Genomic DNA, 14,319 nt, shown 5'->3' with positions numbered 1-14,319 from the left:
TCATAACCATTTTTGTCTGGATGCACAAATAAAAGGAAGCTCTTTTTTGTTCAAATACTGAGTGCCAAGTTTATTATTATATTCATTACATAAGCAAACATTCATATTGCAAGACAGTTGTATTGTAGTTTTATGTTTCACCTGACAAAGGGCATCTGCTCAGTCTCACAGATGCATTATTTAGCTAGTTGGAGAATCTAGTCCATCCAAAGGTTGGGCACTATTGACCAAGTTGTTAGAGTAACCCTTGTTTGAAACTCCTTTCATAAATTAATATACGTGAAAAATAAGCAACTTTTTAATATATGTTATTAGCAAGATCTGTTTCTTTCTCCACCACGACTGATTATTCATTCTCAAAATTCTCAATTCACATGTAAAATCTGTATTCAGTGAAATAAGACTTTCCCGTTACTGAGATAGGAGATGACAGTGGGCGCTCGTAAAGTTCTATGGAGCACTATTATTCTTATTTGAGGACATCCTGCAGCAGAATGTTTCTGCCTACCACCACATGTCATCTCCTATCTCAGTAATGGTAAAGTCTGTCTTCATTGAAACAGATTTTACCCATAAATTGAGAATGAAAGATCAGTCCTGGAGGAGAAAAAAAAAACAGATTTCTCTGATAAGATTTATTACAAAGATGCTTATTTTCATATGTATTATTGGTTTATGAAATTGAAATTAAAACAACGGTTGTTCTTTACGTCTTCTCCTTGGGACACCTATTATAAACTTTAAATTGGGGCTACACGGTGACTGTGTTGCTTCTACATCGCAGATCAATGTAAATGAATGGGATCACATTGTGACCCCTAGAGTACTGTGTCAGGCATAAAGCAAAATACCTGCCTGAGTTGGATTTTTGGGACTTGTTTGTCATGCTCGCAGTACTCTAGGGGTCGCAATGTGACCCCATTCATTTGCATTGATCTGCGATATATTAGGGACACATAGACGCCGTGTAGTCCCAGTCTAAATCCCATTCCCTTTATTGCACTGCAGTGTAGTAACGACATGTGTATGGCTGCACATGCTGTGTAGTGGGAAAGGTTCCCGTGTATCCCCAGCCTTGTATTGCAAGTAGGTGTCTTACAAAGTTTATACTTACAATAATCTGTCAATTCCAGACAAAAATAGGAAAATATTGTAATTTGCATGAAGATGACAAAAGCATTGACTGTCACTGCTAATAACAGTTGTCCAATGGTGGTTGGCCATAACTCTAGTGGATAAACCACTTGCAGTCCAAAATTGGACATTTACTAAATTTTATATACTCCATTTATTTACGGAGACTAACAAAGCATTTAGGCAGCTGATTGTATTTCAATCATGTCACACTGAATTATATACCATATCTATACTCACTACCAGCTTTGTAGCCAGGTCCTGGGGCAGTCGATTCTTGTTATATGCTTCCATCACGTACTGGAGCAGTTGTATCTGGTCCTGTGTAAGTTCCTATTTTAACATGAATTACAATTAAGAAATGCTGAAAAATAATCACAATAGTTACGCTATGTTTTTTTGTTCTTGTATCAGCACACTTTTAAGCGGGTTGTCCAGTGGAAAAAAGTTATCACTCATCCACAAGATACATGATAACTTGTTGATCAGTTGGGCTGAAACCACTGAGACCTGCTGCTATCGGCAGAATGAGATATTTGTATTCCCAACTTGTATCCCTGTTACAAAATGGAGCAGCAGGTTGGACAACACCCTACTATTCTCCATGGGGCTTCCTGAGAAAGAGCAGAAATAAATTGAGCACAGGCCAAGCATGCACACTGCCACTTCATTCTAATGGGGAGAAAAGTTCCCTGTTCTGCCGATTGGTGCAGATCCCAGCGGTGATAAATTGTTTTTCACTGGACAACCTCTTTGACTTTTTTTTAAAAACTGCATATTTAACCTTATGGTATTCTAAGCTATTTTCCCCACTTGGGGTAAATGTTCTCTATGATTCTGTTTATTCACTGCATTTTATACTGCCCCATTCAAATCAAGTAGGGTGTAAAGGGCATGAGCTATAGATTAAGCCTAAGTACATAAAAGGATATTCTTAAGTTATTAAATTGCTTTAATTGGAAAGCATGAAAATAAGCCAGTTTGCAATTGATTTGCTTTATCTATGTGCTGTCATTCTGATTCAATGTTAGTGCTGATCTCTTATAGTGTACAGCTGGAAACCATGGAGTTCAGCCTCCAGAACCTGACAAATACACAGTAGTTACATTCCAAGAGATGAGTTAACTCTTAACATCCCAGTCATATCTCTCCAGCTAATTGCTTTCTATAGCAGTTAGCTTCTCACCACCCTCCTCTTTCTCTCATCTTCTAAAGAGAAACAGTTATAAATCACCAGACCAGGTGCACAGCAGGTCTTCTAATCGTGACTATCTGCTCTTCCTGTCCAGAGCTGTGTGCGTAATCAAATGCCCTGTTATTTCTATGAGAAAATTCTTCAATAAAAGTGTAAACTTCAGAACAAACCACTGATGACTGAATGTTTAACAGCAGAACCTATACTTATACTTTATAGTTCTACTAATACTAAAGTTCTCCTTGCCAGAGCTGTCACTCAAATAGAAGGGCCTAGAAACCAGGCAGTAAAGAAAATAAGGAATTGCATTGCTCTTAACTGTTCAAGAGACAATTTAAGAAACTCCCTTTAATGAAAACATCTGACGCTCTGAAAAAATGGGTCATGCCTAGTGCATGAAACATGAAATGGGGTCAAACATCACTAATGAGAGAATTTCTGTGACCATAACCTCTGGCTTTGCAATAGTATCTGGGGAGTTATTTTATGTTTTGTACATCTCATCCCTTAAAATTGCTTACATCCTACCAAACCACAATATATGCAGTCCTAGAATGACTTCCTCAGCATCTCACAGATCAAATGTGGTGGCTCAGATTAAGCTCAAAGTCACACCATAACATCATAATACCTGCAGTGAGGTTGTCTTTAACCCCCTAAAGAGCAAGCCAATTTTCGCTCTACTTTGATTAAGGACCAATTACTGGTCTTGATTGTCATGCCAAGAGACTGCTGAAATCATTGATTGGTCGTAGCCTTAATAACTAACATGAATATTCTTTTAAAACTTTACTTTTATTATATTAATTGAAAAGAATATCCTGCCAAAAACTGTGTCTATACTCTAATAAAATATAGCAACAATTGATGTAAGAGTTAACACAAAGATACTGGATTCAATGTAATCAATACATCAATACATTCTGTGTCTCTTCACTATTGTCTCGTTGTGAAGATCAGTGCCCCAGATATAGCGCTTCTTTATGTGTTCATACAAACATGACCTGCTCAGTCCATAAAAGATCTGACTGCAATAAATAATAGTAATACACCACATGAGATACAGTGTATAGTGGCTCTTATTCAAGGTCAGTAAAACTGGAGGTATAGTCAGATGATTAGTCAAATTTGCCTGGTATTCCCTAGAGTGACTGTTCCTGACCGGAGGGATTGGCACCCTAATAACAGTACGCAAATGGCCCCCTATTGACTATCATGCCAAGTGCAGAAGGATCAACAGAGGAAGGATATAATATATAAGAATAAAAACAATTACTCCAGTGGGCTCTCGGGTAATTCAAAGTATTTCATGTGTATTAATGATGAACAAATCTACAAGAAATGCTCACAATCAATATACAAAATCCTTGATTAATAGAAGCTACATCAAATATAAAAATCCACATGTCAAATATTGATCCATAGGTATGTCCTGCTGATGGTGTGCACACCATCAACAGGATATACCTATGGATCCTTGAGCCCTAGATCTCCTGAGGTACCACTTTCCGGAGGAGAAACATGTTGAGATATTTGATAGACATGTGGATTGATAAGTATCCTGGCACATGCCACTTCTCATTCTAAGGCCGGGGTCACACTTGCGAGTGCAATGTGAGAAACTCGCGCGAGTCTCTCGCCTCAATACCCGGCACTGCTGCCGGCGGTTCGGACCGGAGCGTTCAGCTACATAGAAATACATGATATCCTGAAAATTTGGCCTGTTGGCAGGTCTTGAGGACTGGGGTTGAAAAACACTGCTCTAAGGGATACCATGGAAATACAACTACTCACCTGACTATGCCTCCTGTTTTACTGTCCTTGAATAAGTGCAACTAGACACTATGTCTCATGTATATTGCTACTATTTATTGCAGTCAGATCAGTTATAAACTGGAGCCACCTCAGAGCAGGTCATGTTTGTATATACACACAATTAAGCCCTATATCCAAGGCACTGATCTTCACAATGAGACAATAGCGAAGGAACACATAATGAATTGATTTATTGATTATATTGAATCCAGTATCTTGGTGATAACTCTTACATCATTATTGCTATATTTTATTAGTGCACAGTCACTACTTTTTGTAGCGATGTTCTTTTTAATATAATATAAGAAAAGTTTTAAGGGGATATTCCTGTTAGTTATTTTGATTCATTTTCCTGTAAACATCTATTCTATGGTCAGCCCATTGGTTGCAGTCTTGTCTCATTTGTGGACCACTTTGGAGAGAAGTTATAAAAACTGTAACTGCTCTGGAGCATTGGTGTAAGTCTGCTCCCAACGTAAGGCAAGCATTTTGCATCTCCTAAACCGTGGACCACTTCTGTCTCTTCCATAAAATGATAACAATAAAATTACTGCTGTGCTCTGCATAGGAACGAGCAACAGTGATGCAGATGACAAAGCAGAGAGTGGCTGCTTTACTCATTACATTAACCAGCCAGTAGGCGGATGCACACAGGTCCTCCTAGAAGAAGCAGTGTTTGCCACTGGATCAATTGTCACACTGCACCACAGCTCAGGAGGACTGGTCCTGTCCTGCATTACACAGACAACCATTGATTTCAATAAGCATTGTGTGATACTTAATGTCCCCTGTGGTGATGATGCAAGAAAAAATAAACTAGAATTAGAGTGGATTTAGGCTAGCCAACCCATGGTAGATAAATAACCACTGGTCCTTTAGTGGCATGTGTAGACAAGCCAATCACTCTTCCCATGTGAAATGAATGATTGGTAGTACAATTGTTCTATGCACATAGACATAGTCATTATTCTTAGCAGCCATTGTCCTGTTTACACAGGAGGATGTGCTGTGGAGATCGATAATTTTTAGGCAAGCTTAAAAATCATCCACCTATTGAACCAGAATTTGTATTCATTCATTGAGAAACCTGTGTTCCAAGGAATGCTTATTCTAGATAAAGAATTGAGAATTAATTGAGTATACACATTCTTATTGCTAGGTTTTTCCACAGATAGCAGTTGATCATAAGCGGTCTCAGGGTGATTGTTTGTGATCAGGTTAACATCAAGTGAGCGACCCTTCCAACAAGTATGACAAGTGAGGACTGGCCAGCAAACAACCTTCTAGGCTACGTTCCCATGATGGGCTTTTGATGTTGCAGAATTTCTGCACCTATTAAGTAAATTAATTTACTTGCATTTTTTATTTGATTATTTGAGTGCATTTTTTACAGGCTATTTTACCTATCGCGTTTTCAGCACTGTGTTTTTGTCTTTTTGGTATGTCATTTTTTAAACAAAGCTGCTTTTTTTATTACAATCCTATAATTACCACCAAATATAATATAATAAATTAAACAAGTCACTGCAGCAAAATGATCTTATATTTTGTTGACATATACTAAAACCATCTTTCCATCTTAACACACTGCCTTTATTCAGGTTTTATGTTTTATCTTTTTTGTCTTCTGTAATTGTGGTTTTAGTATATGTCACTAAACTGTAGTATAATTTTGCTATAAGGACTTGTGAAATTTATTTTATTATACTGTATTTGGTGTTAATTATAGGACTACATGTAACTTTTGGGTACCTCCAATAAGTATGCTTAATTATCTTGATTACTGGGTTAGTTTTCCAGTTTTGGTAATAATTATTTTTTTTTATACTTCCTGGTATTTGACTTTGACAAAACTTTATTGATACAGGTATGTGTATATATTTTTGATGCATACCGCATCAGAAATGCACTAAAAATGCATGTGTATTTTTTACATGCAGATTTTCCACATCGAATGCAAGCCATAAAACTCAGCAAACCCACAAGAGAAATTGATATTCTGTGAATTTGAAACACGCACCCTTTATGTTGAATAAAAAAGAAGCGCAGTGTGCATGAGATCTCTATAAATCCCATCCACTTTGCTGGAAGTGATGCCTCATTTAATTCTCTATCCATGCACAAGGTCACACTCTGCTACATTGCATTTCCAACACAAAGAAGGAAAGTTGAGGACGTATGGAAACCACAAGAATAATCAATGATCTTAAAATAATGTTTCCTTGTTTTCATCACTTATTAACAATAGGAGACAAGTCCTGAGATGCTGCAGGCCATGGTAGCACCTTTAGGCCATGCAGGTGGTCACAGTAGAGCAAGCAACATGTGGCCTCGCAATGTGTTGAAAAAACTTTGGAGAAATGACTGTACCACCGGTTCCACGATTGATCCATTTTGTACTGTAAGTGTAAGAGGATGTCACATAACAAGTCTAAGGTATCAAACAGTGTCTACATATACCATCAGAAAGCATTTGAATGACATTGAGCTAAGAACCAGAAGTCCAGCTACTGGTGTTTCAATAAACTCACGCCACCACTCTTAAAAGGTATCATGGTGTGTAGAGCAAGATGGCAATGGAGTCTGGAATGGAGGTCTATCCTCTTCAGTGAGTCCTTCCTCTTCAGATGAGTCTCTCCTTTGACTTGGATACAATGATAGCAGAAAACTAGTCACATGGGTAACATCATGAAAAAGCATTAATAAGGGAAAGTCACACCAGTCCTATTCCTAGAATTATGGTGTAGAGTGGTATAATGTATCATAGCTGAACCCCTCTAGTTCTCATTTTAGGTACACTAATAGCTTAGCATTTCATTTGGTTATGGAACCAGTGGTACAGCCATTTCTTTAGTGTGTTCCAGGAGCCATTTTTCAAAACGAAAACATCAAGTCACATGTTTCTTGGGCTACTGTGAGCTGCCTGTGTGACCTAAACTTGCTACCATGGCTTGAAGCACATCTGATATGCCATTGGTTGACAATTGCAAAGGAAACTGCCAGCAGCAGATCTTGATGATTTCCATTCCCAGGTGCTTTCACCGTGGCAGCGCATCCCTAAGACAGCCATTGCTAACATTATTGATACCATGCAAAGGTGAGTAAGTGCATGTATTTCTGAATGTGTTGCTTATACTCAATACTGAATAAATTGAGATGTTCTGAAAGTTTTTCTATTTTTTCAGTATTTGCATAGGATTAACATGCCTATCGATCCTGTGATTTCTATAATTCCATGACTTTCCTTTTTGGTGTTGCAATTACAATGTAGAGGAGTGTAGTTCTGGAATTATTAATTTTCACATGGGTATGCACATTCACTTTTCTATACACAACATAAATATAACGAAAGGTAAATATAATGAAAGGTAACCTGAACATAACAAATACATTTCAGATTTTTATTAGGTTATTAGAAAAAAACATATATGCAGACACATCATATTTACTACCAAATAAAAAGAGCACAACGTGCAAAACTCAAGGTCCTTGGTAAAACCAATATACAAAGGAAAAAGCCCAAACAAGTAGAATAGTAAATAATACAAAGATGGTATATTCAAATTAATCAAAGGATAGCCATACAAGAGCACATAATAAAGTAATTTATAACAATAAAAAAAATTAACTTGGGATCCTATAATACGGTTTATATCAAACATAGATGTAGTTCAAAGACAGCTATATGGGGTAAGAGTCCCCATACATATCGCCCGTTTGTCGGCTTCTTCAGGGGATACCACATAGTTGTTGCATTATGACTCAAACTCAGTGTTTGGTGGGATATATTTGCACTACTAAAGGGAATGAGACCAAGAGCCAATCTCTTAGGATACATCTACACAAGGTGTCCTTCAAAGGGCTAATGCTTCAAGATGAGTCATCATGAACTATTAACAATTTCGTATTTAGGGACTGTTTGTTCTCTTACACAAGAGCTCTCATCTGCATATATTTACCACTTACACAACTTGCACTTTTATTGGACACACAAAACATAAATCTTTTTGAAGACAAACACCTATTAAAGCCAAATGTGTTACCTTCATACTGTACAGCAGTGGGGGTCAGACATTTTTTTTATTTGTTTTTTGGACTGTCTGAATTCAAGTGCAGAGCCTCTATTTGTTGACTAATTGTATTGTTTGTCTCCCTCAGCAGTGTCTGCCTCAAATACCCCAATTACAGTGTCTGACACCATGCCCTTCTTAGGGTACCGTCTCACAGTGGCACTTTGGTCGCTACGACGGCACGATCCGTGATGTTCCAGCAATATACATACGATCTCGCTGTGTCTGACACGCTACTGCGATCAGGGACCCCGCTGAGAATCGTACGTCGTAGCAGATCATTTGAAACTTTATTTTGTCGCTGGGTCACCCGCTGTCATCGCTGGATCGGTGTGTGTGACACCGATCCAGCGATGTGTTCACTTGTAACCAGGGTAAACATCGGGTTACTAAGCGCAGGGCCACGCTTAGTAACCCGATGTTTACCCTGGTTACCATTGTAAATGTAAAAAAAAACACTACATACTCACCTTCTGATGTCTGTCACGTCCCTCGCCGTCATCCTCCCACACTGACTATGTCAGTGCCGGCCGTAAAGCACAGCACAGCGGTGACGTCACCGCTGTGCTCTGCTTTTACTTTACGGCCGGCACTCACAGTCAGTGCGGGAAGCTGACGGCGAGGGCCGTGACAGACATCAGAAGGTGAGTATGTAGTGGTTTTTTTTACATTTACAATGGTAACCAGGGTAAACATCGGGTTACTAAGCGCGGCCCTGCACTTAGTAACCCGATGTTTACCCTGGTTACCCGGGGACTTCGGCATCGTTGGTCGCTGGAGAGCTGTCTGTGTGACAGCTCTCCAGTGACCACACAACGACTTACCAATGATCACGGCCAGGTCGTATCGCTGGTCATGATCGTTGGTAAATTGTTTAGTGTAACGGTACCCTTAACAAGGTTGTGATTTTCATTCTGTCATTCCATAATTGTAAACTGATTTCAAATGTAGAAGGTTATATGCCTTTCATTACCGACTATATTAGATTTATTTGTGTCTGAAACCCCTACAACAGAATACGAAAAATGGAAGTGTCTACCTGTCAGCATTATCCTATGATCTAACCTTCGATGTGACCTCTGAGTGCCGCTGGATAAATGCTGTATCTGCTTCTTTTATTGTACTGTGTGTAACATAAACCTACATAACAACTTTATGAAGCGTTTTAAATGGGTTTTTGAAAAATCCATTAACAAAGTCACATGCAATTTATTATTGACTTTAGGACTGCAAGCATAACTTACAGGATGACTTTTGCATGTTACGTAAAATAAATATACACAGTAGCTGAAAAACCTGTATGTATACTGTATTGTATAGGATATTTTTATAGATCATTGTATGAAGTAATGTACTATACAGTATGTTCTTACTATATGTAGATCATTACTTGTATGTTCTGATGCACTATACATATATTTATGCTTTGTAGGACCTGCAGGAGAATGAACCATGGTGCCCTCTGTATGTGAGTGTTGCTGCGAATGCGTAAAGGAATTGGAGGCTTCTAATGGTTGGTCACAGCAGAGGTGCATTGTCTAAATAGGGCCCAGAAGGAGGTTTGTGCTAGCCAGGGAAAGGGTGAACAGCGAGCGGGGACGCTGACATAATATGCCACCTCACTAGTTGGGATATAGTGAATCGATGAATTAACAAAGTTCAGTGCCATTTGAGCAGATTGTGCATATTAGGTTCTAGATTGGAGGACAATTGGTCTGAGCAGGAAGGAGACTGTGGTCAAGAATGATCATTTGTCTTTCTGCAGCAAGGCAAAGGGCAACTAGTAGGGGTTAAAACACAGAATTCAGTGATGTGTCACATGTCATGTTGCATCTTCTTGTTTACATACAGTGAAGGTTTTATCACCAGGACATTATCAATGCTGTGACTACCTGTCATGTGCTTGCTAGTCCGACACCTCCCACTCCTGTGATAAGCAGATCACTGTCAAGAGACAATGTACATAGAGAGCTTGGTGGGTGCAGGGTTAGCTCTGTTTCATGCTACATCTAAGAACTCTTATTGTATGCACCCAGTAAACTTAATCATACATTGTTGGAATTGGGGTCGCTTTTCCTACATTATGCTGCACTCAGATTAGGTAGAAAAAGCCTGGTGACAGATTTTCTTTGCATCAACATCCAATTGTGAAAATGCTTCATTTTCTATTATCTACAAATCAAACAGGACTTTTATTCATGGCACAAACCCGTTAACATTATTTTTATCCTTTTCAATATTACATTTCATTTACAATGTTGTTGTGGTCTGATATTACAGAACGGTCTGTTTTCAACTTCTCTATCTGGTATTTTTACCTCCCAAGCATATTGTTTTATATGTCTATCTTTTGGGAACAATAAAAATGTTCCTGAAAAAAATAAGCTATTTTTTAAGGGTATTAGTATCCTTCGATAACAAAATTCTACATGTTATATAAAGGGTATTTCCAATTCATGTGGATTGACCATAATTTTTTCTGATTGATTTACCTCGAGAATATAGCCCATACCTGATTTGTCCTTGTTGTAGATGTCACATCCTTAAGCTCAATGCCATCATTATCTTCACCAAATGATTTTTCAGACGGGAGCTTAACATTTTTTCTAAGCCGTTTTGACTTGCACTGTATTTCTGTTAGTAAACCTGAGATAATCATAAGAAAAATGTTCAGTATAGGAACTCTATATTTTTGTTGTCCTTAAGTCATATTGTGTGAAAGATACAGTGCCTTGCGAAAGTATTTGGCCTGGAACTTTTCAACCTTTTCCCCACATATCATGCTTCAAGCATAAAGATACCAAATGTACATTTTTGGTGAAGAATCAACAACAAGTGGAACACAATTGTGAAATTGAACGAAATTTATTGGTTATTTTAAATTTTTGTGGAAATTCAAAAACTGAAAAGTGGGGCGTGCAAAATTATTCGGCCCCTTTAACTTAATACTTTGTTGCGCCATTTTTTGCTGCGATTACAGCTGCAAGTCACTTGGGGTATGTCTCTATCAGTTTTGTACATCGAGAGACTGAAATTCTTGCCCATTCTTCCTTGGCAAACAGCGCGAGCTCAGTGAGGTTTGATGGAGATCGTTTGTGAACAGCAGTTTTCAGCTCTTTCCACAGATTCTCGATTGGATTGAGGTCTGGATTTTGACTTGGCCATTCTAACACCTGGATACGTTTATTTGTGAACCATTCCATTGTAGGTTTTGCTTTATGTTTGGGATCATTGTCCTGTTGGAAGACAAATCTCCGTCCCAGTCTCAGGTTTTTTGCAGACTCCAACAGGTTTTCTTCAAGAATGGTCCTGTATTTGGCTCCATCCATCTTCCCATCAATTTTAACCATCTTCCCTGTCTCTGCTGAAGAAAAGCAGGTCCAAACCATGATGCTGCCACCACTATGATTGGCAGCGGGGATGGTGTGTTCAGGGTGATGAGCTGTGTTGCCTTTACACCAAACATATCGCATGGCATTGTTGCCAAAAAGTTCGATTTTGGTTTCATCTGACCAGAGCACCTCCTTCCACATGTTTGGTGTGTCTCCCAGGTGGCTTTTTGCAAATTTTAAACGACACTTTTTATGGATATCTTTGAGAAATGGCTTTCTTCTTGCCACTCTTCCATAAAGGACAGATTTGTGCAGTGTACGACTGATTGTTGTCCTATGGACAGACTGTCCCACCTCAGCTGTAGATCTCTGCAGTTCATCCAGAGTGATCATGGGCCTCTTGGCTGCATCTCTGATCGGTCTTCTCCTTGTTTGAGATGACAGTTTAGAGGGCCGGCCGGGTCTTGGTAGATTTGCAGTGGTATGATACTCCTTCCATTTCAATATGATCGCTTGCACAGTGCTCCTTGGGATGTTTAAAGTTTTGGAAATCATTTTGTATCCAAATCTGATTTAAAATTCTCCACAACAGTATCACAGACCTGGAAACAGATAAATAGATATGAGTGGCGCTATAGAGCACAAAGCAGTTTGCCTGCCGCAGGTAAAAACAATCACCACAAAGGATTGTAAATAGTATGCATGGAGTAAAATGGATGATCACATAAAAATGATTACATCAACAACCTGCGCTGGTATAGCTGCCTGTCGGCAAAAAATCTCCTACACTTTCAACAGCTTTAAGGTAATATACACAAAAGACTGTATTGGCATACTACGAAGTCCAATGTTACAAGTAAACAGACCAGACGGCATTCACGGTCAAGGGAAGGAAAAAATCAATTCTCATCCTTACCACGAGTCCATAGGGGGGGGGGATGCTGACGGTCCTAAATGAAGATCCGCTGCCAGAAAGAGTCCTAAAATGCCGCTTCACTGGCCAGGTAGATAACAGGACGTTATGTCCTTTGTAGACAACACGGCAAAAGTTCCGGAAATAGCCACAAACCCCCTCGGTGCGGTTAGTGCGATCGGCGCCTGCGCAGGACCTGTGAGCCGTAGTACGCAACGTGACCGCACACGTGACGGAGGGTAAGGTACGGGTGGCGATATGGACCAAAAATACAACGCGTTTCGGAGACGCCTGTCTCCTTCCTCAGGTATCTGAGGAAGGAGACAGGCGTCTCCGAAACGCGTTGTATTTTTGGTCGATATCACCACCCGTACCTTACCCTCCGTCACGTGTGCGGTCACGTTGCGTACTACGGCTCACAGGTCCTGCGCAGGCGCCGATCGCACTAACCGCACCGAGGGGGTTTGTGGCTATTTCCGGAACTTTTGCCGTGTTGTCTACAAAGGACATAACGTCCTGTTATCTACCTGGCCAGTGAAGCGGCATTTTAGGACTCTTTCTGGCAGCGGATCTTCATTTAGGACCGTCAGCATCCCCCCCCCCTATGGACTCGTGGTAAGGATGAGAATTGATTTTTTCCTTCCCTTGACCGTGAATGCCGTCTGGTCTGTTTATTTGTAACATTGGACTTCGTAGTATGCCAATACAGTCTTTTGTGTATATTACCTTAAGGGCTCATTTCCACATGCGAGTCACACGTCCGTATCTCGCATGTGGAAACCAAGCTGTGGAGCCGGCACTCAGGAGCGGAGCGTGCGGCCGCATAGGAACACATGGAGCTGCACAGCTCCGCTCCTGAGTGCCGGCGCCAGGGCTTGGTTTCCACATGCGAGATACGGACGTGTGACTCGCATGTGGAAATGAGCCCTAAAGCTGTTGAAAGTGTAGGAGATTTTTTGCCGACAGGCAGCTATACCAGCGCAGGTTGTTGATGTAATCATTTTTATGTGATCATCCATTTTACTCCAAGTATCACAGACCTGCCTGTTGTGTTCCTTGGTCTTCATGATGCTCTCTGTGCTTCAAACAGAACCCTGAGACTATCACAGAGCAAGTGCATTTATATGGAGACTTGATTACACACAGGTGGATTATATTTATCATCATTAGGCATTTAGGACAACATTGGATCATTCAGAGATCCACAATGAACTTCTGGAGTGAGTTTGCTGCACTGAAAGTAAAGGGGCCGAATAATATTGCACGCCCCACTTTTCAGTTTTTGAATTTCCACAAAAATTGAAAATAACCAATAAATTCAGTTCAACTTCACAATTGTGTTCCACTTGTTGTTGATTCTTCACCAAAAATTTACATTTGGTATCTTTATGTTTGAAGCATGATATGTGGGAAAAGGTTGAAAAGTTCCAGGGAGCCGAATACCTTCGAAAGGCACTGTAAGTCCATTTTTAAGTCTTTTTCCATGCTTGGGAAAATGTGGGGAAAAGAAAGAGTGCATTTGTTCATGTAGTGTATTTATGAGTGTTCCAACATTAAGAACCCCTGTTGGGATATGAACACCTGTCTTATTTTTTCATACAGTGGGTACGAAAAGTATTCAGACCCCTTTAAATTTTTCACTCTTTGTGTATTTGCAGCCATTTGGTAAATTCAAAAAGTAATTTTTTTTTCACATTAGTGTACACTCTGCACCCCATCTTGACTTAAAAAACAAACAGAAATGTAGAAATTTTTGCAAATTTAATAAAAAAGAAAAACAGAAATATTACATGGCCATAAGTATTCAGACCCTTTGCTCAGACACTCATATTTAAGTCACTTGCTGTCCATTTCCTTGTG

At 39.5% G+C, this 14,319-nt stretch overlaps 1 protein-coding gene across 3 annotated transcripts in view; it reads right to left on the bottom strand.

Annotated features, from left to right (window-relative positions):
* Positions 1–14,319, bottom strand: part of NR1H4 (nuclear receptor subfamily 1 group H member 4) — a 329,336-nt gene that overhangs the window by 74,683 nt on the left and 240,334 nt on the right. For all 3 annotated transcript variants that reach the window (XM_077265582.1, XM_077265583.1, XM_077265584.1), the window contains 2 exons: positions 10,727–10,860; positions 1,375–1,467 (listed from right to left, as the gene is read on the bottom strand). In XM_077265582.1, coding sequence (XP_077121697.1) covers positions 1,375–1,467; positions 10,727–10,860 — 227 coding nt within the window. The remainder of the gene's footprint in view (positions 1–1,374; positions 1,468–10,726; positions 10,861–14,319) is intronic.

Source organism: Ranitomeya variabilis, chromosome 5, assembly GCF_051348905.1.
Source record: "Ranitomeya variabilis isolate aRanVar5 chromosome 5, aRanVar5.hap1, whole genome shotgun sequence".
Taxonomy (NCBI): domain Eukaryota; kingdom Metazoa; phylum Chordata; class Amphibia; order Anura; family Dendrobatidae; genus Ranitomeya; species Ranitomeya variabilis.
Note: the sequence above shows the minus strand (reverse complement) of the source record. Positions and strands in the feature narration are given on the sequence as shown.